This window comes from Panthera leo, chromosome C1 (assembly GCF_018350215.1).
Source record: "Panthera leo isolate Ple1 chromosome C1, P.leo_Ple1_pat1.1, whole genome shotgun sequence".
NCBI classification, from domain to species: domain Eukaryota; kingdom Metazoa; phylum Chordata; class Mammalia; order Carnivora; family Felidae; genus Panthera; species Panthera leo.
In genome coordinates, this window is record NC_056686.1 from 83,708,752 (window position 1) to 83,730,078 (window position 21,327).

At 35.9% G+C, this 21,327-nt stretch overlaps 1 protein-coding gene across 7 annotated transcripts in view; it reads left to right on the top strand.

The window, feature by feature from the left end:
* The window catches only part of SNX7 (sorting nexin 7), a 178,180-nt gene that overhangs the window by 22,873 nt on the left and 133,980 nt on the right, over positions 1 to 21,327 (top strand). For all 7 annotated transcript variants that reach the window (XR_006206433.1, XR_006206431.1, XR_006206432.1 and 4 more), the window contains exons 2-7: positions 3,567 to 3,749; positions 9,912 to 10,022; positions 10,557 to 10,721; positions 12,807 to 13,005; positions 18,214 to 18,413; positions 21,173 to 21,259. Coding sequence is in view for 4 of the 7 variants with exons in the window: in XM_042952996.1 (XP_042808930.1) it covers positions 3,567 to 3,749; positions 9,912 to 10,022; positions 10,557 to 10,721; positions 12,807 to 13,005; positions 18,214 to 18,413; positions 21,173 to 21,259 (945 nt within the window). In the remaining 3 variants the exon portion in view is untranslated. The remainder of the gene's footprint in view (positions 1 to 3,566; positions 3,750 to 9,911; positions 10,023 to 10,556; positions 10,722 to 12,806; positions 13,006 to 18,213; positions 18,414 to 21,172; positions 21,260 to 21,327) is intronic.

Here is a 21,327-nt window from a genome sequence, read left to right on the forward strand (position 1 = left end):
AAGACATATCAAAAACACAGAGGTGCCAGCATTAAGGAGCTCCCACTAGGCAGGTTTGGATGCTTACAACATCAAAATAAATTACAGTATTTATGGATTACAACCCATTGAGTAACATAGGAATTGTGAGTCTATACTCACATAATTAAGTAAATAAATACTCTTTATTCTCCTTAGTAGGAAACCTGATAATGTCAAAATTGAAAAAAAAAAAGCAATACGTATATTATTTTCAAATAAGGAATGTAACAAGGAAAAAGAACAGCAAATAGAGTTCTGCATTTGCTTCTGAGAAGCATGACATGGGAATAGCAATTCTGGAGAAGAGGAAGCTGCTTTTTAATTTTTAATTTGTTTTGTTTTATTTTAAACTCTGTAGAATTATTTGACTTTTAAAGACTATAAATATACTTTTTTATTTGAAATAATTTCCAACTGGGAGAAAAGTTGCAAGAATATCACAAAGAACCTAGATTTCCCAATTATTGCCATTTCATAACTTTTGCTTTATCTGTCTGTATGCTAAGTTGAGTACATTGGAGACTTGCTGTTTCATTACTCCTAAATAGATCTGTGTGTATTTTTTTTTTTTTTAAATAGGGACACTCTCCTAATCACAGTATGCATATACAAATCAGGAAACCATACTGACACAATACCACATTCCCATCCACAGATCCTTTCACATTTCTCCAGTTGTCCCAATAACAGTTCAGAAAGAAAAAAAACAAAGGTTCTCCTCCTTTGGTACAGAATCCAGTTCAAGATCACATGTTGTGTTTAGCTATTATGTCTCTTTGGTCTTCAGTCTGGAATAGTTGCTCATCTTCCTTTTTTTCCATCATAGTAATTGCATTTTTGAAGCATTTTATAGGCAATGTCTCTTCCCCTCAAACATATACAGTATATATATTTTTTCTTCTGACCATAAGTATAACTATATCACCATTTTTAGTTAAATTCAAAATTAAGAACAATTTATTTTTATTCAAAGTCAAGGCCATAGAGTGAACTATGATTACATTTTAATTCTTGTACACCTTTTGTTTTCTTGAGAGTTCACCATTCATTATTCCTTCATTCATTCATTTTCTCTATCCCTTCCTTTCTACTTCTCTTGCATTCTTTCCATCTTGGCTTTCTTTGCACCCATCACAATTCATCACAATATCTAACATGGCATGCTTCCTGTCATGTTTAAACATATCAGGTACTCTGTCACCTGCCTTCCTTTCCTTTCCCTTCCTTCCTTCCTTCCTTCCTTCCTTCCTTCCTTCCTTCCTCCCTTCCTCCCTCCCTCCCTCCCTTCCTCCCTCCCTCCCTCCCTTCCTCCCTCCCTTCCTTCCTTCCTCCCTTCCTTCCTTCCTTCCTCCCTTCCTTCCTTCCTCCCTTCCTCCCTTCCTCCCTCCCTCCCTCCCTTCCTCCCTTCCTCCCTCCCTCCCTCCCTCCCTTCCTTCCTTCCTTCCTCCCTTCCTTCCTTCCTTCCTTCCTTCCTTCCTCCACTCCCTCCCATTGTCCCCCTCCCTCTCCTCTCCCCTCCCTTCCCTTCTCCTTCCTTCCTTCCTTCCTTCCTTCCTTCCTTCCTTCCCTCTCTTTTTTTTTTCCTCCTTCCTTTGCTCACTCCCCTGTCTCTTTCTCTCTGTCCACCTCCCTTCCTGTCTCTCTTCCCTTATTCTTTTTCCCTGTTCATCTCCCTGCCTCCCTGGTGACTCTGTCTTCCTGACCCAGTCTGTATAGGTTGTTCTTTAGTTCTGCTGCAAAGCTGTCAACATGGAACATAATTTCATGATCATCCAAAGAATTTCATGTAGTTCTCTTTTCTGTTGAATCTCCTGTTTTTAGATCCTATTTCCTCTTGTTATATGCCTTCATATAATTTTGGAAAATTAAAGAAGCTTCCAAAGAATAAATGGATGGGAAATCAGTTTTTGAAATCTTTTATATCTGAAATGACTTTAATCTACTTGTATACTTGAATGACAATTTGTCTGGCTATATAGAGTTCTAGGTAGAAGATATTCTCCTCTCAAAATTTGGAAGATATTTTATTGTCATTTAGTGTCACGTGTTACCATTGAGAAATCTGGAGCCATTCTGATTCCTGAGATTTCTGTTGTATTTTACCTGTTTATATTCTCTCTGGAAGCTAACCTGTATTATGCAATGTCATGGTAATTGCAGGAGCACTTCCGACCCCACCACTGCCCCCATTCATTTTGAGGAGGCAGGAAAAGCCCTATCAACCTGGAAACACTTCAGTTCAAAGCACATTTTCCTCTTCATTTTATGGAATTCGTTTTATTCAGGCACTACCTGCCTGGATCCCTTAATTTTTAAAAACACTTCCTTCTCCTTTCCATCTTTTGTCCTTTTAATTCAACTTAGTTCTTGAGTTCTATCTTTCAAACTTCCTGTTGTTATCCTATTATCATATTTCAATTTTCATGAGCCTCCTTTTTTATTGTCTTGCTGCTGTTTTCTGAATTTTTTAACAATATAACTCCTGTTTTTATTCATGAATTTGATATCATTCTTATCTCTGATGATTTCATCCATTTTTTTTAAGCATTCTGTTCTCTAACTGCTTCCTGTCTTCTGTTTGTGGATCTTTCTTTCATATCAGAGGCTTTTCGCATATTTAGATATTTCGTAGTTTCTACATCAGGTAATAAAAAGCGGAGTAGATATTCATCATGTACGGTAAGGGCTTCAGAGCAGGGTGATTATGCAGAGACCTGGCTCACTCATCAGGGACTGCAACTGTTAGTTTTTTTTCTTGGAATGTCAAGCTAAGAGAGGAACCCTCCAACCACTGGGTGGAATTTTGTGCATTGATGCCAGAATTCATAGGGCCAGATGAGGGGAGAGAGTTGGCTATCTTCCCATCTCGTATGTAGGACTTTTCTTTGCTATCTCTTCCTCCCTTTTGCCTGGCACCCTTTTCAGAGACATTTCAGAAAGTAAACTTCCACTTTTTTGCAAAACTGGGGAAGAAATGTCACCCGGTGGCTTGGGGTAGGTGAGGGAATCTAAGGTACTGACTCTCTTGTTTTATTAGCTTCTCAACCAGTCCTCTGGTTTTAGCTCTGTCAGCACTCTGTGTCCATGGGTTTCTGGTGCCTGTAATTCTTAAGTTTCTCTGGGATTCTGTCTTATAAACATGCCTTCTAGGTTTACCATTAACTCCTAGGTTTACTGTTCAGCTTTCTTTGCACTGCTATTTCAGTTACCCCTCAGTCAGATTTCTAGTTTCCAAAAAGTAGTTGCTTTTGTTTGCTTCATCTCTCTCTGTCTCCCTCTTTTTTTACCTCGAGGGTTTATGTCTTTTATGCCTTTTTGTCTTAGTTTGCTTTAATTTGTTTATTTCTTTGTTGTCATTTTTATAGTGGGATTTTAAGAGGAAGCAGAGATAAAAATACATGTTTGACATACCATATTTAACCAGGAACCCAATCATCCTTCTTGTTCTTGACATATTTCATTAGTACTCATTGTGTCTAAGAAAAACAGGATTTTAAATTGTATCTTCCATAGATGTTAATTTTTGAATGTGTTTTATTTCTTAGGATGCCTCGTTGATGGACATGAATTCCTTCAGCCCTATGATGCCAACATCCCCTCTATCAATGATTAACCAAATCAAGTTTGAAGATGAGCCAGATTTGAAAGATCTTTTCATTACAGTTGATGAACCTGAAAGCCATGTTACCACAATTGAAACTTTCATTACTTACAGGATTATTACTAAGGTAAATCTTTAATGAGCACCTTCTTGAATCAGTTGTTCTCTGAACTTTTGGTAAGATGTTGCATCTAATCTGTACTTGTTCTGTATGAAATCAGTGAAATTCAAATTTCAACACTTTTTTTTAAATTTAAATTCAAATTAGGTAACATACAGTGTAGTCTTGGCTTCAGGAGTAGAACCCCCTGATTCATCTCTTACATATGACACCCAGTGCTCATCTCAAAAGTGCCGTCCTTAAAGCCCATCACTCATTTAATCCATCCCCCCACCCACCTCCCTTCCATTAGCACTCAGTTTGCTCTCTGTATTTAAGAGTCTCTTATAGTTTGCCTCCCTCTCTGTTTTTATCTTATTTTTCCTTCCCTTCCCCTTTGTTCATCTGTTGAGTTTCTCAAATTCCACATATGGTCACTCATTTTTTTTTAACGTTTATTCACTTTTGAGAGAGGGGGAGAGAGAGCATGTGTGCACATGTGAGAAAGTGGGGTAAGGGCAGAGAGAGGAGGACAGAGGGTCTGAAGTGGGCTCTGGGCTGACAGCAGAGAGCCTAATATGGGGCCTGAACTCACGAACAATGAGATCATGACCTGAGCTGAAGTCAGACGCTCAACCCCCTGGGCCACCCAGGCGCCGCAGTCATTCATTGTTTTTAGCAGTGGTGCATGTTGAAACAGGAACATTTAGGGCACCTGGGTGGCTTAGTCAGTTGAGCATCCAGCTTCGGCTCAGGTCATGATCTCAAAGCTCGTGAGTTTGAGCCCTGTCTTGGCCTCTGTGCTGACAGCTCAGAACCTGGAGCCTGCTTCGGATTCTGTCTCCCTCTCTCTGTCCTTCCTGGCTTGTTCTCTGTCTCTGTCTCTGTCTCTCAAAAATAAATAAGCATTAATTTTTTTTTAAACAGGAACATTTTGTTTTTAGTTTAAAAAATATAAAGAAATGTCTTTGGAAAAGAAGAGCTTCAGGTTGCTAATAAAGAAAACTAGTTAACAACATGATGTGATATTTTAATGTAGCATTTTTTCTGAAGATTACAAAATATAATTTCATTTTCTTTCCAAATAAGAGCCAGTGGCCACTTTATCTTATGTATAAGATACCACTAGTTGTCCACTAATTCAAATGCAGAGTAAATGTAGAATCGAAATCTCTCCTTGATCCTAGGGCAAGTCTCTGCAAAAAGAGAGTTTACTTCTGCCAGAATAAAACAACCAAGTCAGGTAACTGTTTTTTAAAATCCTTCATGTAATAGCAACCTTTAGCAATTATATTCATAAAATATAGTATTCTCTTTTTGAGGTGACACCCTACATCCCTTTTGTAGTTGAGAAGGTTTTGGACCATCTTCCTATAATCACTTCTCCCAGTGCAGATTCTACACCACTTCTAGTTATGTGTCGTAAAAAGTGCATGTATTTGATCTCTTCACTCAGGTTCTTAAAACCCTTCCGGGTTCCTCATTTCCTACAGAACAAAGTACAAATTCCTTTGTATGACATATCAACAATTTCTCAGTCTGATGCCAACCTACTCCTGTAAGACTACTCTCTTTAACTCCCCATTTTTAATACCCCTGCCCTCCACTCATCTAGACCTATTTTTGTTACCTGAATACCCTAGGGTATTTCTTATTCCCATGACTTTGCATATAATTTTCCTTCTCTCTGTTATGCCCTTCCTCTTCTAAACAGAAGAACTAATGTTTATTTTCCAAGACACAACTGGAGATAATGCATGCGATGGCCCTGCCCCTGCATCTGTAGGCTGGAAGCCTCTTTCTTTCTTCTGTTTTCTCATGCTGTTCTAATTGAATTCTTAAAGGATGTAAAACACTGGAGTCAGTATAGCAAAGAAATTTTAAGCCTATATTTAATCCTTCTAAGCCTCAAGGTTTTTGTTGTTTTTTTTTTAATCTAAAAAATGGAAATGACAATCAAACCTGGTTCTGTAGAGTTGCTGTAAGAATTGATTTAGGATTGGTCATCGACATATAACACTTAGCAAAATGCCTGACACATAATAAGTGTTCAGTAATTGCCACCTACCTGTATGTGAGTAGATAACTGTGTGTTTATTTTATTCCCAACAAGTATGTGAGCCTCTCAAGGAAGGTAGTTATATCTTCAGTTATCCACATTTCCAAACACAATTCTTAGATGTAGTGAGTAAGCAATTTAACTTTTTGGTCAATGGGTGAGTGAAGAAATTTATAGTATCATACTCCTATCAAGAGGTTGTAGAACAAGATAGCATGGAATTCAATCTTGATTACTCCCCTTTCTTGCTATGTCTTTTGGGCAATTTAATTAACCTCTCTATGCTTAGTTTCCGCAGTTGTAAATAAGATAACAGTACTAGGCTTGGAGGGTTGTTGTGAATATTTAATGTGTTTATACAGACATATTGCTAAAAATAGGACCAGATTTCTCCTGGTATTACTATTTTAATTAAAAGCATCCATTGTCATCATCCTTCCTGCCAAAGAATTTGTGTAGCTGAATTATTTTCCCATCATTATTTGTTTCTTTTAGAAAGACACTGTTTTTATAAGCTACCCTGTGAATTTTACTCTAATCACAGACATATAATATCTGTATTTACACCATATTTTATTTTATTTATTTATTTTTTTAAAATTTTTTTAACGTTTATTTATTTTTGAGACAGAGAGAGACAGAGCGTGAACAGGGGAGGGGCAGAGAGAGAGGGAGACACAGAATCTGAATCAGGCTCCAGGCTCTGAGCGGTCAGCACAGAGCCCGACGCGGGGCTCGAACTCACGGACCGCGAGATCATGATCTGAGCTGAAGTCGGCCGCTTAACCGACCAAGCCACCCAGGCGCCCCTACACCATATTTTAAATGATGTATTGCCCTTATAGCAGCAGCAGCAGCAGCAATAGTAGTAGTAGTAGATATTGATAATATTACAGTGTGTTTAACTAACATTTATTGTGTGATTACTTTGGGCCAGGCAATGTTCTGACCGCTTTATGCATATTCACTTGTTTAAAGTCTAACAATGATCCTAGGACCTAGATGTTATGATTTACCCCCATTTTGTGCATGAGGACATCGAAGCTCAGTAAGCTGCCAAAGGTTACACACTATAGTGATTACCTGAGCTGGGATTTAAATCCAGACCATTTGCTTTCACACTATGCGTGTTTTCTGTTATAGTTTTGTGCATGTCTTTATGGTTATGGCACACTGTCTTTCAGTTTCACTGTTATGAAAAAGTCCCTTTGTTCTACTTTGATTATTTTTATTGCATCCAATATATGGACTATGCTTACATATACTAAAATATGCATTGCAGATACAAATATATAAACATTTTGTGGATGTATAATATAGTCTTTTTTTTTGTTAATCACTTTTTAAATTTTTTTAAATATTTGTTCATTTTTGAGAGAGAGAGAGAGAGAGAGAGAGAGTGTGCAAGGAGGGGAGGGGCAGAGAGATAGGGAGACACAAAAACCAAAACAGGCTCTAGACTCCAAGCTGTCAGCACAGAGCCTGAAATGGGGCTCGAACTCATCACTGAGGTCATGAGGATCATGACCTGAGCCAAAGTCGGCTGCTTAACTGACTGAGCCACCCAAGTGTCCTGATTTGTTAATCACTTTTTATCATTTATTCACTCTCTCATATATTCAGTGAAGTTTTGCTGAGTGCCAATTATGTCCCAGGTACTGTGTGTGTATATTGAGATTACACCAGCAAACAAGACACACATAACCTCTGCCTTCATGGAGCTCTCAATCTAGGGGGGTGATGGATGTTAAACAATTACATGCTTAATTATTTAATTATAGTTATAAATGCTCTGAGAGAAAAATATAGGATTTTATGAGCATGAGCACCCCATCTAACGTGGAGGTTAAGAGGTGGCTTCCCTGAGAAAGTTTTAGTTTTATTAAAATTTACATTTATAGACATTAAGATTATATGGATAAATGCACATATACATGTGCACATATGTGCACTGACAATCTCCTACTTAAGAATACTTAAGAATGGCCTGGCTGTAAATGATTGTATGAGGAAGCCCATGTTCCTAGCATCTGTTCTCCTTATGAGAAATTGCCCTTTATTCTCCAGGTTAAAATATCTGAAGTGACTATTCTAAAGAAGTATTTTTTCTTTTGGAGATCAAGAGATGTGCTTTCCTTTGCTACATATAGAAACAAGAGCTTCGAGATTTAATGAGTGTCTTCTCTCTCACATCCACATCATGAAGACAAACCCATAAATGCCTGCCAGCGTGGAGTAGGGATTAAAGTATATTCCTGATTGTAAAATTCATTTTCCCTCAAAAACAGCTTTCTAAGTCCTCAGAGCCTAGAGTAACTGCCCTTGACCAAAGGTCAGTGTTTGTTGAATGAGTGCATTTTGGGGTGTAGATCACATGAGTCCATTAGTCCTAAACTTCAACTACCCAAGCTTTTATGGTCAGACATGAAAAATTAAAGACCATTTATGATACAGCTTCCATGGAAAACGATTCTGTATTAGAGGCATTATTTGTACATCTTCTGTTTTCTTCCTGTGTTACTGCAGTATGTTAGAAAACTCTTTTAAGTCAAAGACAGAGTGATGGGGACAGAATCAACCAATTCTTTGACTTGATTTCACATCTTCCTCTTGCTGGAATTTTTATCAGATTATTCTACTTAAAGTGTTGAAAATTCTCCAGGACATATAAAGCTCTGAACTGCCCAATTTTTGAGTATTTTAGTATTGGTTGTGCCAATTTATACTTTTGGAAATTGGTGGTAAACCTATACATATGTGGCTGGTACAAGAAGGTGTTCAGTAAGTAAAGTTTAATGAGTGATTATAAACCATGTTTTGTGTGCATATATATGTATGCATGTGTGTGTATTTGCATGTATATGTACACATACCAACTCATATATATGTTGTTAAACTGTGTTTCTACTAGATTTAGTTTTCCTATTTTTACCATTTCCATAACTTGTACCCATAGTTAAGATTTCAGAGTGTTTTGTGAACATTTAGTTCCTTAGACTTCTGCATATCATTTACCTCCACTTTTTCCCACTAAAAAGGAAATGTTTTGATAAAATATATTGTATGATATTATAAACATTCATTGTAAAAGAATAAACCTTGGAAAGAATAACTTTTATGAACCTTATTTCAAGACAATTAAGATTGCATCTATGACTTGAACTACTTAATTTTATAATTGCATTCATCTGTGTGGATGATTGATATTTTGGGTGAGTGCAAAATATGTATGCAATGTGTTATTCCATCATTATTCCTCCAGGAAAATTTCACGCTCATATCACTCTATAATTTTTAATATGCAAAAATTTAGTTAATAAGATATTGGTGGGAGTGAGTGTGCATCAGATAATGTTTTTTGTTTTTTGTTTTTTTTTTGGCTTGGGATTCAGGCAGTGGAAATGAGGTTGATATTGTATCCATGTTATTTTTGTCATATGTGTTGGCATAGATTTTTGGTTTGTTGAGAACAGATATTTTAATTTATTTGCTTAATTTTTAGGAGTTTAGGCATATAACTCAAAATCCCTTGAGAAATGACAGGAAGATTTTCTTTTCACATCAAATCTTCGTTAATAACATTTTTAAACAGTGGTAAAATCACTCTGTAAAATGTTAGAATTTTCATATACTAAAAGCAAATTTTACCAAAGCAATTCATTTGAGCAAATTCCAGGAAAACATTTTTTCTCAGTTATGTTCAGGTTATTTTCCAAATTACAAAAATAGGACTTTCCTCAAATTCTGAATTCTAATCATCTTGAGAAAAAATATATTTGAAACCTAAATTCAGAACACACTTTCTTGTTAGCAAGAAAGTCATGCCAAATATAATAGTAGTTAAAATCTTGTGGAAGGCAGATGGCTGCTCTAAGACAGATTTTTCAGTTTGGATTTTAAATTTGAGCATGATGTTTGCTTTCTTTCTGGAAATACTGGAAAGTTTGCTTTGTTTCATCTGCTATATGAATTGATGACTGCAAAAAAAGTACAGGCTGACAAACACTGAATAATTAGAATTTGTTAATTTTTCTTAGAGACCCATTTATTTCAGCATATCTAAAATAACATTAGGCAAATGTCTTCTGTCTTATATTGCATGTGTCGTTATTTTTTCCTACTTTCTTCAGACATCTCGTGGGGAATTTGACTCCAGTGAATTTGAAGTTAGGAGACGTTATCAAGATTTCCTTTGGTTGAAAGGAAAACTTGAAGAAGCACACCCCACTCTGATTATTCCAGTAAGTCTACATATTTTTCCCATAGAGTAGCTACCATTTTGTCTTGTGAATCATTAGAATGCTTATAACTAATGTCAGACTTTTAAATCAGTGTAATTCATTTATCCAGAAACCTTTGCTTTTAAACTTGCCATCTATGTAACAGATTTCTTTTTCTTTCTTTTTTCTTTTTTTAATGTTTATTTATTTTGAGAGAGAGAGAGTGAGTGAGCAGGGGAGGGGCAGAGGGAGAGAGAGGCCCTCATTCCACGCCGGACACAGGGCTCCAGCTCACGAACCATGGGTTTATGACCTGAGCCGAAATCAAGTGTGGGATGCTTAACCAACTGAGCCACCCAGGCGCCCCCGGATTTGTTTTTCTAAACTATTCTAATATGTTAAGATTTTGCAGGTTTTGGTTCCAGTGTGAATTTTGAAAAATTATTTTTATAAGAAATGAATGCCCAAATAGTCTTCCAAAAAGGAAGAGTGTAGAATTCCTTATAATCCCATGCCACATAATGCTCAGATCCTTTTAAAACTTTTTTGCCTCAGCCATTGCCTGAGAAGTTTATTGTGAAAGGTATGGTGGAACGCTTTAATGATGACTTCATTGAAACACGAAGGAAGGCACTACATAAGTTCCTGAACCGAATTGCTGATCACCCGACTCTAACATTTAATGAAGACTTCAAAGTATTTCTTACTGCACAAGCTTGGGTAAAGAAATTTGATTTATACTCATATAATCCTTTAGTGTCTTTATGTATATTGGTTGTATGCTTCCTCTGGTTTTCGTTTATGAATCCATCAGCACTGTCCTTGAATTAAGATGGATTATCGAACACTGGAGAGGTATTCTTCAGATTTAAGATTTAACTCTGTCAAATCTACATATAAACGTTACAGACATCTTCTATCTTCCTCACATACACATGTTCATATTTCTTTTGGTAGCTGAATTTTTTTTAAATGTCAGGGTACTCCTTGCATACTTAGCCAATACTGAACATATACAGTGTACTTTTAAAATGGGTTAGGGCTATTCAAGTTAGGATAAAAGTCTTTATTAAATGAATAGATGGTTGGATGGATAGCCAAATAGATAATACAATTTTCTTATTTTTTCTTTCAATTACCTAATGGGAAGAGTGAATCTATTTCTAATGCAGAAAATTTATATGCTCTTCTTTTTTCTTTTCACCTATGAAAATATAACTCACCAAGAAAGAAAATGGATAGGAAACATGGTCAGTATTAAATGATTACTGACTCATGTTGAGTTTTGTATCTCTCAGTTGTTGCCAAAGTGATAGAAGCTAGAAAGTGGTTCATCTCAATCTTGACAAATAGTACTGCTATTTGGAAGTCCTTTGAGACTTATGTGAAATGAATTTGTGGCCTGACTCCAGAACCTTAGAAGCTGCTGGAAGCATTCTCTATAGTCAGTTCTCAGTAATAGCTTGCCAGTTGTGACTTATGCTCTCTCTGATAATGTTTACTCTATCAAGTGATGCTGTAGCACTCCCGGATAGATGTGTTACCTGGTCAAGGGTGACATCCGTTATTATATACACATAAAATCATGCTGCCTAGGAAATAAACAAGTTTACTTTATATGTGTTATTTTGTGTAAGACCTGTAGGAAAGTAAATCTGGAGAAAGATAATATATTATTTAATATTTGGATAAATAATATATAATATTTTTATCTGTGGATTTGGTAGTCGGCATTATTATTTATAGATTCTTTTTTTTTGTTTCTTGTGAGTAACCTTTTATTTGATCCCAAACCTATATTTCAACGAGTGCTATAACCATCACCAGAGTCATGTGGTCTTCTTCTTGGTGTTCTTTTTTAATACGCTGTACTTCTAAAGGGTTACTTTTGTGTGGTGTATCCTTTTATAGTGGTTCTTCTATTTTGCTCGTCTATACTCCTCCCTCCCAGATTAACTATGAAAGAGCTAGTTACATATATTATTAAAAATCTTTCTCTACAGCCAGCCAGCCAGTGGAGGTAGTGTCACAGTTTAGCTACTTCACTTGGTTGGAGAGTTATGGTCAGGGAGTATCTATTTACAAACTTTTATAGTGACATTAAGAAGACAGAGCTGGCTAGTGCTTAGCAGTGAAGCCTCTGGAATCAGATCAATCCTTGTCCATAACTTAATTTCACCTGGACTTTGAGCAATCTCCTTAACCTTGCTGTGCTTGTATTTTCTTCTGTAAAATGAGGATCATAGTAGAACCTACCTCAAAGTGTTATGGTGAGTTTACATATGTGTGTGTTTGTGTGTGTGTGTTTGTGTGTGTGTGTGTGTGTGTGTGTGTGTGTGTGTGTGTGTGTAGTGCCTAGAAGCTCTCAATATATGCTAGCTATTATTATAACTAAAGAATTAATAAAATTTTCCTTTTTTTTTCAGGGAGCAGTTTAGACCCTAAGAGATCTTCTCTCAACCATTTTCTATTAAATCCCTGCTATAAAATATAGATTGCATCTCATATTGTCCTCTCATCTTCCCCAATATCTCCTTAAGCACAATTCCTGCTGTTAAACCTTATTCTTTTAAAGATCCATGCTGAGAGGAAAGCTGCACACATGTTTTACACGAGTACTTTGAAAAGGAATAGTATCAAGGAGATAGAGGAAGAACTGTACCCCAATAAAATTCACCTGCTTCAAACTACATGAAAAAAAGTCTATGAAACATTTTTATCATCTTTATCCTTCCAATTACATTTCCTTTTGTTGGGAATATTGCTTCACCACAAATATTTAATTGTTTGTTTGTTTGTTTCTAGGAGCTCTCTTCTCACAAGAAGCAAGGGCCTGGATTACTCAGCAGGATGGGGCAGACAGTCAGAGCTGTTGCACTGTCAATGAGAGGAGTAAAAAGCCGCCCAGAAGAGTTCATGGAAATGAATAACTTTATTGAAGTTTTTAGCCAGAAAATAAATTTGATAGACAAAATATCTCAGAGAATTTACAAGGAAGAAAGGGGTATGTAGAATAACTAGAATGTGATTACCAACTTGTTCAATTTCTGACCGATCTTCACATTTGCTGGTGTAGTAAAGCAATGTTAAGTTAGCATTTCTTTTTGGTTCTTTCTTAAAGTTTCCATCTCTATGCTTACAGTCCCCATCTGTTTTTGTGTGATGCTTACTTTGTCCATTAGAGCCCTCATCACATTAATCATCATTGCTTTAAATTCCTGGTCTCACCATTTCAACGCCCCTGCCATGTCTGATTCTGATGTTTGCTCTGTCTCTTTAAATTGTCTTTTTTGCCTTTTATTAGGATTTTTTTCTTAATAACCAGACATGATACTGGGTAAAAGGAACTGCTGTAAACAGGACTTTAGTAATGTGGTAAGGTGTGGGGGAGGAGAAGCGTTCTATAGTTTTAAATATAGAAAACTTATGTCGATCTAAATATAGAAAAAACTTTTATTCCTGAAGCGTTGTACAGTTTTGTGATCAGGTCTCAGTCTTTTAGTGAGCCTGTGCCTCTGGACTGTGAACTTCACAAGAGTTTCTCAGTTTTCTCTCCTTGCTTACTTGGGCCAGAGTGGCCAGAGTCGGCTGGACTTGAGTATTTCCCTTTCTCTAAGTTAGTCTCTGATGATACCTGAGCAGGTTAGGCTCTGGTTAACTATTTTCCTCTGAGGGCAGGCCTTTGTTAAGAAGAGCAGAGTGCTCTGGCTATTTCAAAATTCTCCTCTGCAAGAAGCAGGAGTAGTTTTTATTCAATATTTACAGTGAACCTAGTTGAGCTTCTGGGGGTAAATCTCACAATACTGACCCCATGACTGGGTTCCCCCTGGGGCTTTTAACTCTTAAAGTTGTCTACACTGAGCCTCCAGCAGTTCATCAATTACAGTTCCAGTCTCCCTACCCCAGCAGTGGGTGGTGAGAGGTGGTTTCTTCTCTTTAGTGTGTGCCCAGTAACCCACAATTCCTTGTATTCATCTGTCTTCCCAGTCGTGAGGGCAGTGGTTTTTCCTGTGTCCTCCCCTGTTTTGCAGATCCAAGAAAAGTTGTTCATTTTTCAGTCTATTCAGCATTTTACTTGTTCAGACTGAGTAGTGGTTTCCAAGCTCCTTACATGAGGTATCACATAACATTAAGATAGAATTTCACCTTCGTGTGTGGCTTATACCCAGATATATTGAGAAAATTTTTGATTTCTATATGATTTTGAAGGTAGTCATGGCCAGTCCCCATTTGTTTTAATCAATTATTAGCTGTTCTTGTTCCCATTTATAAGTAATAATGGCAAAGTAAGCCCTGAGCTTAAGATTTTGTAGTTGTATGAAGTTGGTCTTAAATGTACAATGTGAATCATAGCTTAAAATCAAAGAAGTGATGTATCAGAAAATAGGGTTTCCACATTTTCCGTGATTTTTTTGGAAAAAGTACTCTATATTACACCTGTCCAAGCGTGGCAGAGAAATTTATATATTGGAAATTAGGTCCTTCTTCCTATTTTGTGTCACCATTTCCTTTTTTCAATTTTCTTATTTTTATTTTACTTTAGAAGTTAGACTTCAGGGGCGCCTGCGTGGCTCAGTCAGTTAAGCATCCGACTTCTGCTCAGGTCATGATCTCACAGTTCGTAAGTTCGAGCCCCCTTCGGGCTCTGCGCTGATAACTCAGAGCCTGGAGCCTGCTTCAGGTTCTATGTCTTCCTCTCTCTCTCTCTGCTCCTCCCCTACTTGTGCTCTTTCTCTCTCAAAATTAAATAAACATTTAAAAATAAAATAGCAACATGATAATAACCTTAAAAAAAAAAAAGTTGGACTTTATTCCATGATGATTTTTTTTCCAATTCCATGATGACTTTCTGCTAATTTTCTAATTGCATTTAACTACATTAGAACTAGGTGGCCAAGTCAAAGAATATACTTCCTAATATAAATTGGTTTTAGAGATGAACTACTTTAAGTCTCTATATTGATGACTTATTTTTTTTTAATTTTCTATGTCCCCTATTAAACAGTAAATTCTATGAGGAAAAGAAGGGAAAAGATTTGTTTTATTTTTAGTATCTAGATAGTGCTTAGCACATAGTTGGTGCTCAACAAAAGCTGTTCAATGATTGAAAAAAAGGAATGAACATATGATTTGGTGGTAGGAAATTTGCTTTATCATTAGTGATTGGTTGTTAAAAGAAATATAGAAAAAGTTGTCATAGCTGAATGTACATTTCCCTCTATGTTTTTTTTTTTTTTCCATGCATTGGCACTTGGTGATGTCATTGTGGTGACTGAATATAGTTTAATAATTTCTTTTAGGACTTATTGGTCCACCCTTGTTATTTATCATTTGTCTTTTTTTTTTTTTTTTAAATCTCAAGAGGCTAATTGTTTTAACTGTATTCCACAATTCCAATTCTGTTAAGAATATTCTTGATGCATAGTTAAGTGGAATAGCAATTCAGAGAAGCTCCTGGAAACTCTTGAGACCTACGAGTTTTGTAGAACATCAGTATGCTGCTTTACATTTGCTGGTGCAAAGAAATAGTTTTAAAATCTTCGGTATACTCTAATGTTTGTGAAATGCTCAGAAGGAAAAGTGGATTTGATGATAGACTTTGTAAATTTGAGTTCTGATTTTCAGGGCATGATTGCCACTGACCCAAATTGGAGGGATTTCTTAGTTTTTTGAGTGTGAAGCCCACTTGTCAGATTCCTTTGAAGATGATGGAATGTTTTATTTTGTAGCTTGGGAGCCTAAGCTATATAGGATATTTCATTCGTATTCAAATCATGAAGATATGGTGATCATAACTAGTGGTTTCTATTTAAAAATTTTTTTCAAGGTTTTTCTTTGATCTTGTTATATCTTGTGCTCCCCAGTTTATTTGTCACATTTGTACTGACCACATGCTGTACTGCTTCTCTGTGTTGGAGATTAAAGGAGGAGTAAGTTGGTACCTGTCCTTGAGCTCAGAGTCTAGTTGGGGAGACATATATTAATAGACAAATTACAGTGCAACTCAGTAAGTGTTTGCATACAAATGTAATCAGAGAGCTGTGTAAGCGCAGTTTAGAATTTTATAAAAGCTCTGTGGAAAAATAGATATTGCAGGGGCACCTGGGTGGTTCAACTGATTAAGCATCCAACTCTTGATCTCAGCTCAGGTCATGATCTCATCGTTTCATGGGATCGAGCTCCACATCGGGCTCTGTGCTGACAGCACAGAGCCTGCTTGGGGTTCTGTCTCTCCCTCTCTCTGTGCCCCTTCCCTGCTCGTACTCTGCCTCTCAAAATAAATAAACTTTAAATAAACAAACAAATAAATGAATGAATGTATGTTACAAAGGTTCAATGGTACACACTTATGTATACACAAATTGAGAAAATGAGATAAGGGAGAACATTTTTCTAGAAATGCTAGTGTAGTGCGGCCATTATTTAAAACAAAGGATAGGCCTTGATTAAGTGGGTGCAGTTGGAAAGGCTCTAGTGATTATTAAACCTGATACCTTTATTTGGTAACAACTGATATTTCCAGTGTCTTAAATTTTTTTAATCTATTTCAGTTTATTTGATCATACAAACTTTTGACATTTTAATAGTTTAATTTAGAGGAATATGCCAGATTTCAACTAACTCTAATGAGTAGTAAGATGATTAAATATAGAGAGAATTTCATTGTATTTGATGGATGTTAGAGAAAAAATATTCACTACTTCTACATTCTCTACCATAAAAAGCCATCTTTGAAAGATGATAGCATATCAGGGTGCCTGGGGGGCTCAGTTGGTTAAGTGTCTGACTCTTTACTTCGGCTTAGGTAATTATCTCATGGTTTTTGGGATCAAGTCCTGTGTTGGACTCTGCATTGACAGCACAGAACCTGCTTGGGATTCTTGCCCTCTCTCTCTGTTCTTCCCCCTGCACATGCATGTGTTCTCTCTCCCTCTCTGTCTCTCTCTCAAAATAAATAAACTTTAAAAAAAAGAGGGATGATATTATAAACGCAAAGTGTAAAAATATTCAGATTTTGAAATGAAATACAAATTTTTGAATTAATGGCTTATCAAGCATTGAATAGTCTTTTGTTGTTCATTCACTAATACAAAAATATTTATTGAACACATTCTGCATCAGGCTTTGAGATAAAAGAAAATGAGACCCAGCCCCTGTTTTAAGGAGCATATGGCCTAGGAGCATATGATTTATGCAAGCAATTATAATAGAATGGGATAATACAAGTATAAAATTATGATAGGCTTTAATAGAAGTGTAAGATTATGATCGGCTCATTGGGGACAAAGCATATACAATGTTTTGGAACAGAATCCGAAGGAATTTATTTGTACTAGTATTTACTAGTATTTGTGCTAGTATTTAAAGGATTAGAAGTAGTTTGTCAAATGGTAGAAATGGTAAAGGGCAAGGCAAAGGGGTATGTGTAATGTTTAAATGAGAAATCATGAGATTGTTATGAATGAGTAATTATCATGGCCTGAATCGAACTATTTTGGGGGAAGAATCTCAAGAGTTGGACCCAGAGAGACAATGTAGGGACTTTCTAATTTAGCTAAGAAGCTTCAGTGTTATATACTGTGACAAAAATTGAAAGAGGAAGAATAGTTATAAGTCCCTTACAGAAGTGTACATTACAGACGCTGATGAGCTGATGACAGTGGAAATAAGGATAGATAGGTAGAAAAATAGATGGATGAATGGATGGATAGACAGATGGATAGATAGATAAGTATTAAGAAATATTGAAACTGGTGATTGGCTCTGTGCAGGTATGAGTATAGGATGATACCCATTTTTGCTTTGAGATCACTGGAAACAATTACTCTTAGCTAGGATATGTAATCAGGGGAAGGGGAGAAAGAAGACAAGCTTGTTTAGGTAATGTTGCCTATGAGACACTCAGGTGTAGTTTATTTGGTAGGCAGAGTTCCATGATAGATATGGTGATCGTATAATCTGTCTTCCAAGCCAGGATACTTTAGAGAATGAAAAAGGATGCTATTGCTGATTACACATAGACACTAGTCATTCAAGGACTGACCCGAGTGGATTGGAATTGCTGCCAATTTAATGAAAGTTGATAGCCATCTTCTTATGTTCATTTAGAAGAACATATGCACGATGAGAAAAATAAGGTCTTTTCTTACTGTCTATAATTCACAGATTTTTAAAACTTCTGTAAATTGAGGAGCTTAATTTTTGTTTTTAGAATATTCTGATGAAATGAGAGAATATGGCCCAATTCATATTCTGTGGTCAGCGTCAGAAGAAGATCTGGTTGATACTCTAAAAGGGATTGCCAGCTGCATTGACAAATGCTCTAAGGCCACTGAAAAACGGATGTCTGGACTCTCAGAGGCCCTGCTTCCTGTAGTACATGAGTATGTACTTTATAGTGAAATGTTAATGGTAAGAACACCTTATACTTTTACCTTAGTCCCTGACCTGATTATAAGCTTTATAAAGGTAGTTTCTATTTCAGTTTTTTTCACCACTATTTTCCCATCCTGTAGAATGCTTTGCATATAGATGCTCAATAAATATTAGTTCACTATGTGAATGATATGACAAGTAGAAGTATATGTTAATAAAAGACAGGAATACTCAGCCACAATAATGTACATTACACATAGATTTGAAACATCTTCAGTCAAGATTTATATAGAGAATATGATTCATTTTTCCAAGCCTTTAAAATTTTACTTAAAAAATTTTTAGTGCTTTAGAGATTTCTTTTCATGAAAGAGTTCTTTTACCCCTTCTAGGTACATTTGATTTAGCAATGTATTTACTATCATTATGTACAAAGTACTTGAGTAGGATTTTGATGTTTGTTCTGTCTTCTGGATGCTTCTAAAAAGAAATCCTTCAAGTTAAAATGTTTTCTTTCACTATTTGCAAAGGCTTTTATTCCTCTTATATCAAAGTTTTGTATTTAACCTCCTCAGTTCAAGTTAAGGTTTCCAGATATTTGGGATTTAGCAATGCTATCTGCAAAGTTAATGTTTTTCATCCTGTATTATGTTCTGCTCACAGCACCTTGCACAAACTGATACCCTCAGGGTTGTTGTGTTTTAGCGTGGCAATGGGAGAAGGAGCCCACTTGCATTCAGATATAGTCCATTTCTTCTGCTATTTATATTTGGAGCCGTGTCTGTTTTCATGTACTCTTGGTTTGGGGATTTTTTTTTTTTTTAATTTTGCTTCTGTCTTGGTAAGAAAAGCTCTCTTAGCCTTTCAGCATGAGATCTGCCTCTTTCTCACGGTTAGGTTTTTCTTTCACAGTCATTAAATATTTTGTAGATATTTCATGTTGCTGCTGTTACTTGACTTTATTAGGGTCTTCTATAAACAAACACTTCTTGCTTCCCAAAGGCCTCTAACATTTCACTGCTCAGGAGTCTCCTCCTTGTCTCCATCAATTTCCTTGGCTACATTTCATTGTTTTACCTCATTATTGATAGCCCTCTTGTGTGGTTGTTCAAAGAGATCTGATTTGTATAATTAAAAATAGTATATTATTCTCCCTTAATTAGATGTGTTTTTCTCTTTATTATGTCAAGATGAAAATTATGTAATTTAAGTCATATATCATTAAAGGTGTGGAAAAATTATAATAGCAACCAGAAGAATTATTTTATAGGTTCTCATTTGATTATATTACTTTGTAGACTCCTAAAGCATAATCAGTAGCAATTTATATTGCAGTTCTGGCTGTGTTTTATATTGGAATGTTTTCTTCAATGTGAGCTAAAATGATGAAGTATAGACCTTGACAAAATGATTAAACTTGTGTAATCTTACTAGTTGTCTTCTGAAGCAAACTCTTACTTAAAATATTTCTACCTATGTGAAGCACAGTACTTCATATTTATGAAAACAGACCTTAAATAAATGAGACTAAATTGTAGTATGTGTCATTTGGGTTAGAGATAGGAAGGGGTTCCCGATATTAATGGTAATGAAACACTGAAATAAATATAAAAGGTATGTAGTAATTACCTGAATTTTCTATTGATTTCTTTGAAAACAGGAGAAAAGCTTATCTCTTTTGAGTGTTTTAGGAGTAATTCCGCCAGGCACAAAACTAGACTGAGTAATTTTGAGGATGCTTTTTATCCTTAATGCCTCTCAGTTCCCACATACTCTGTCAAATTATCTTGCCTCCATTTAACTGATTTGTTGGTAGGTTCTCCCCTTCCCCTGAAAACACCTGAAAGACCTATGCCTCATAAAGGCTCTTCTCATATATGTTGTACTTTCACCCTTTCTGTTTGAATTTTTTACTTACCTGGAGTTAGCTTAACTTTTTCCTTAACCTCTTTAGGCCTCTTGTGTTCATTATCACAATTTTATGATTTCAACTAATATTTTGAAAACCTGTGAAAGATGAGTACAAATAAAAAGAGTCGTTGTGTCTATAAAGCCTAAGTAGCAGGTCTTGGGAGAAAAATGAGTCACCAGGGGAAACACATTGTAAAAGGCTGGCAAACATTATAAAAGATGAAGGTGAAATCTGCACTCAAATTCCTTCACAAGGGTGTTTTAAAGTTTAAGGATACCGAAACGTGAATTCATGGTTATTTGAGAAAACAGGATGGAACTCTTCTCAGAGAAGAGGCTATAATTTCTCATCAAAAGCTTGGCTAATTGACTAATATTTATATATTTTAAGCTAAAATAAAATCTCAAAATGTGAGTTCACACTTCAGTTTTCTGATTTCCCACTGTAATTAAAAACTCTTTAATTAACCATGTCTTTGGAATCGAATAAGTGTGCTGCAAATTATTATAGACACTTTAGGTGAGAGGCCCGTGTGACCTCTCAACTGCCACCAGGTTACACCATAGTATATATTTTCAGTGCTCCCACTGATTTTTTGATTATTTGTTTTTTTTTTTTCTCTTTTTGAAGAACTGTATATGTCTAGAGTGCTTCAGTAAAATGTGCATTGGGAAAACTCATAAAAAGTTTATGAAAAAAATTCTCTTACATACTTGCTTTCAGTTTAACTTTTAGAGATTAAACAAATTCGTTTGTCATTATATCCCCAAATGACTGATGAGTTGGGAAGCGATGCCATTTATATTCTAAAATGTATATTTTTTCATAAAAATATTATTAAACCAAAGTACAACTTATTCCATCCCTGTGTTTTGATATGAAGGGTGTTATGAAAAGGAGAGACCAAATACAAGCAGAACTGGATTCCAAAGTGGAAGCTTTGACCTATAAAAAGGCAGATACTGATCTGGTAAGTTTTTAAGTTTCTTGATACACTCATATAGAATTCATTTTCTAAAATGTTTATTAGCTGTGTAA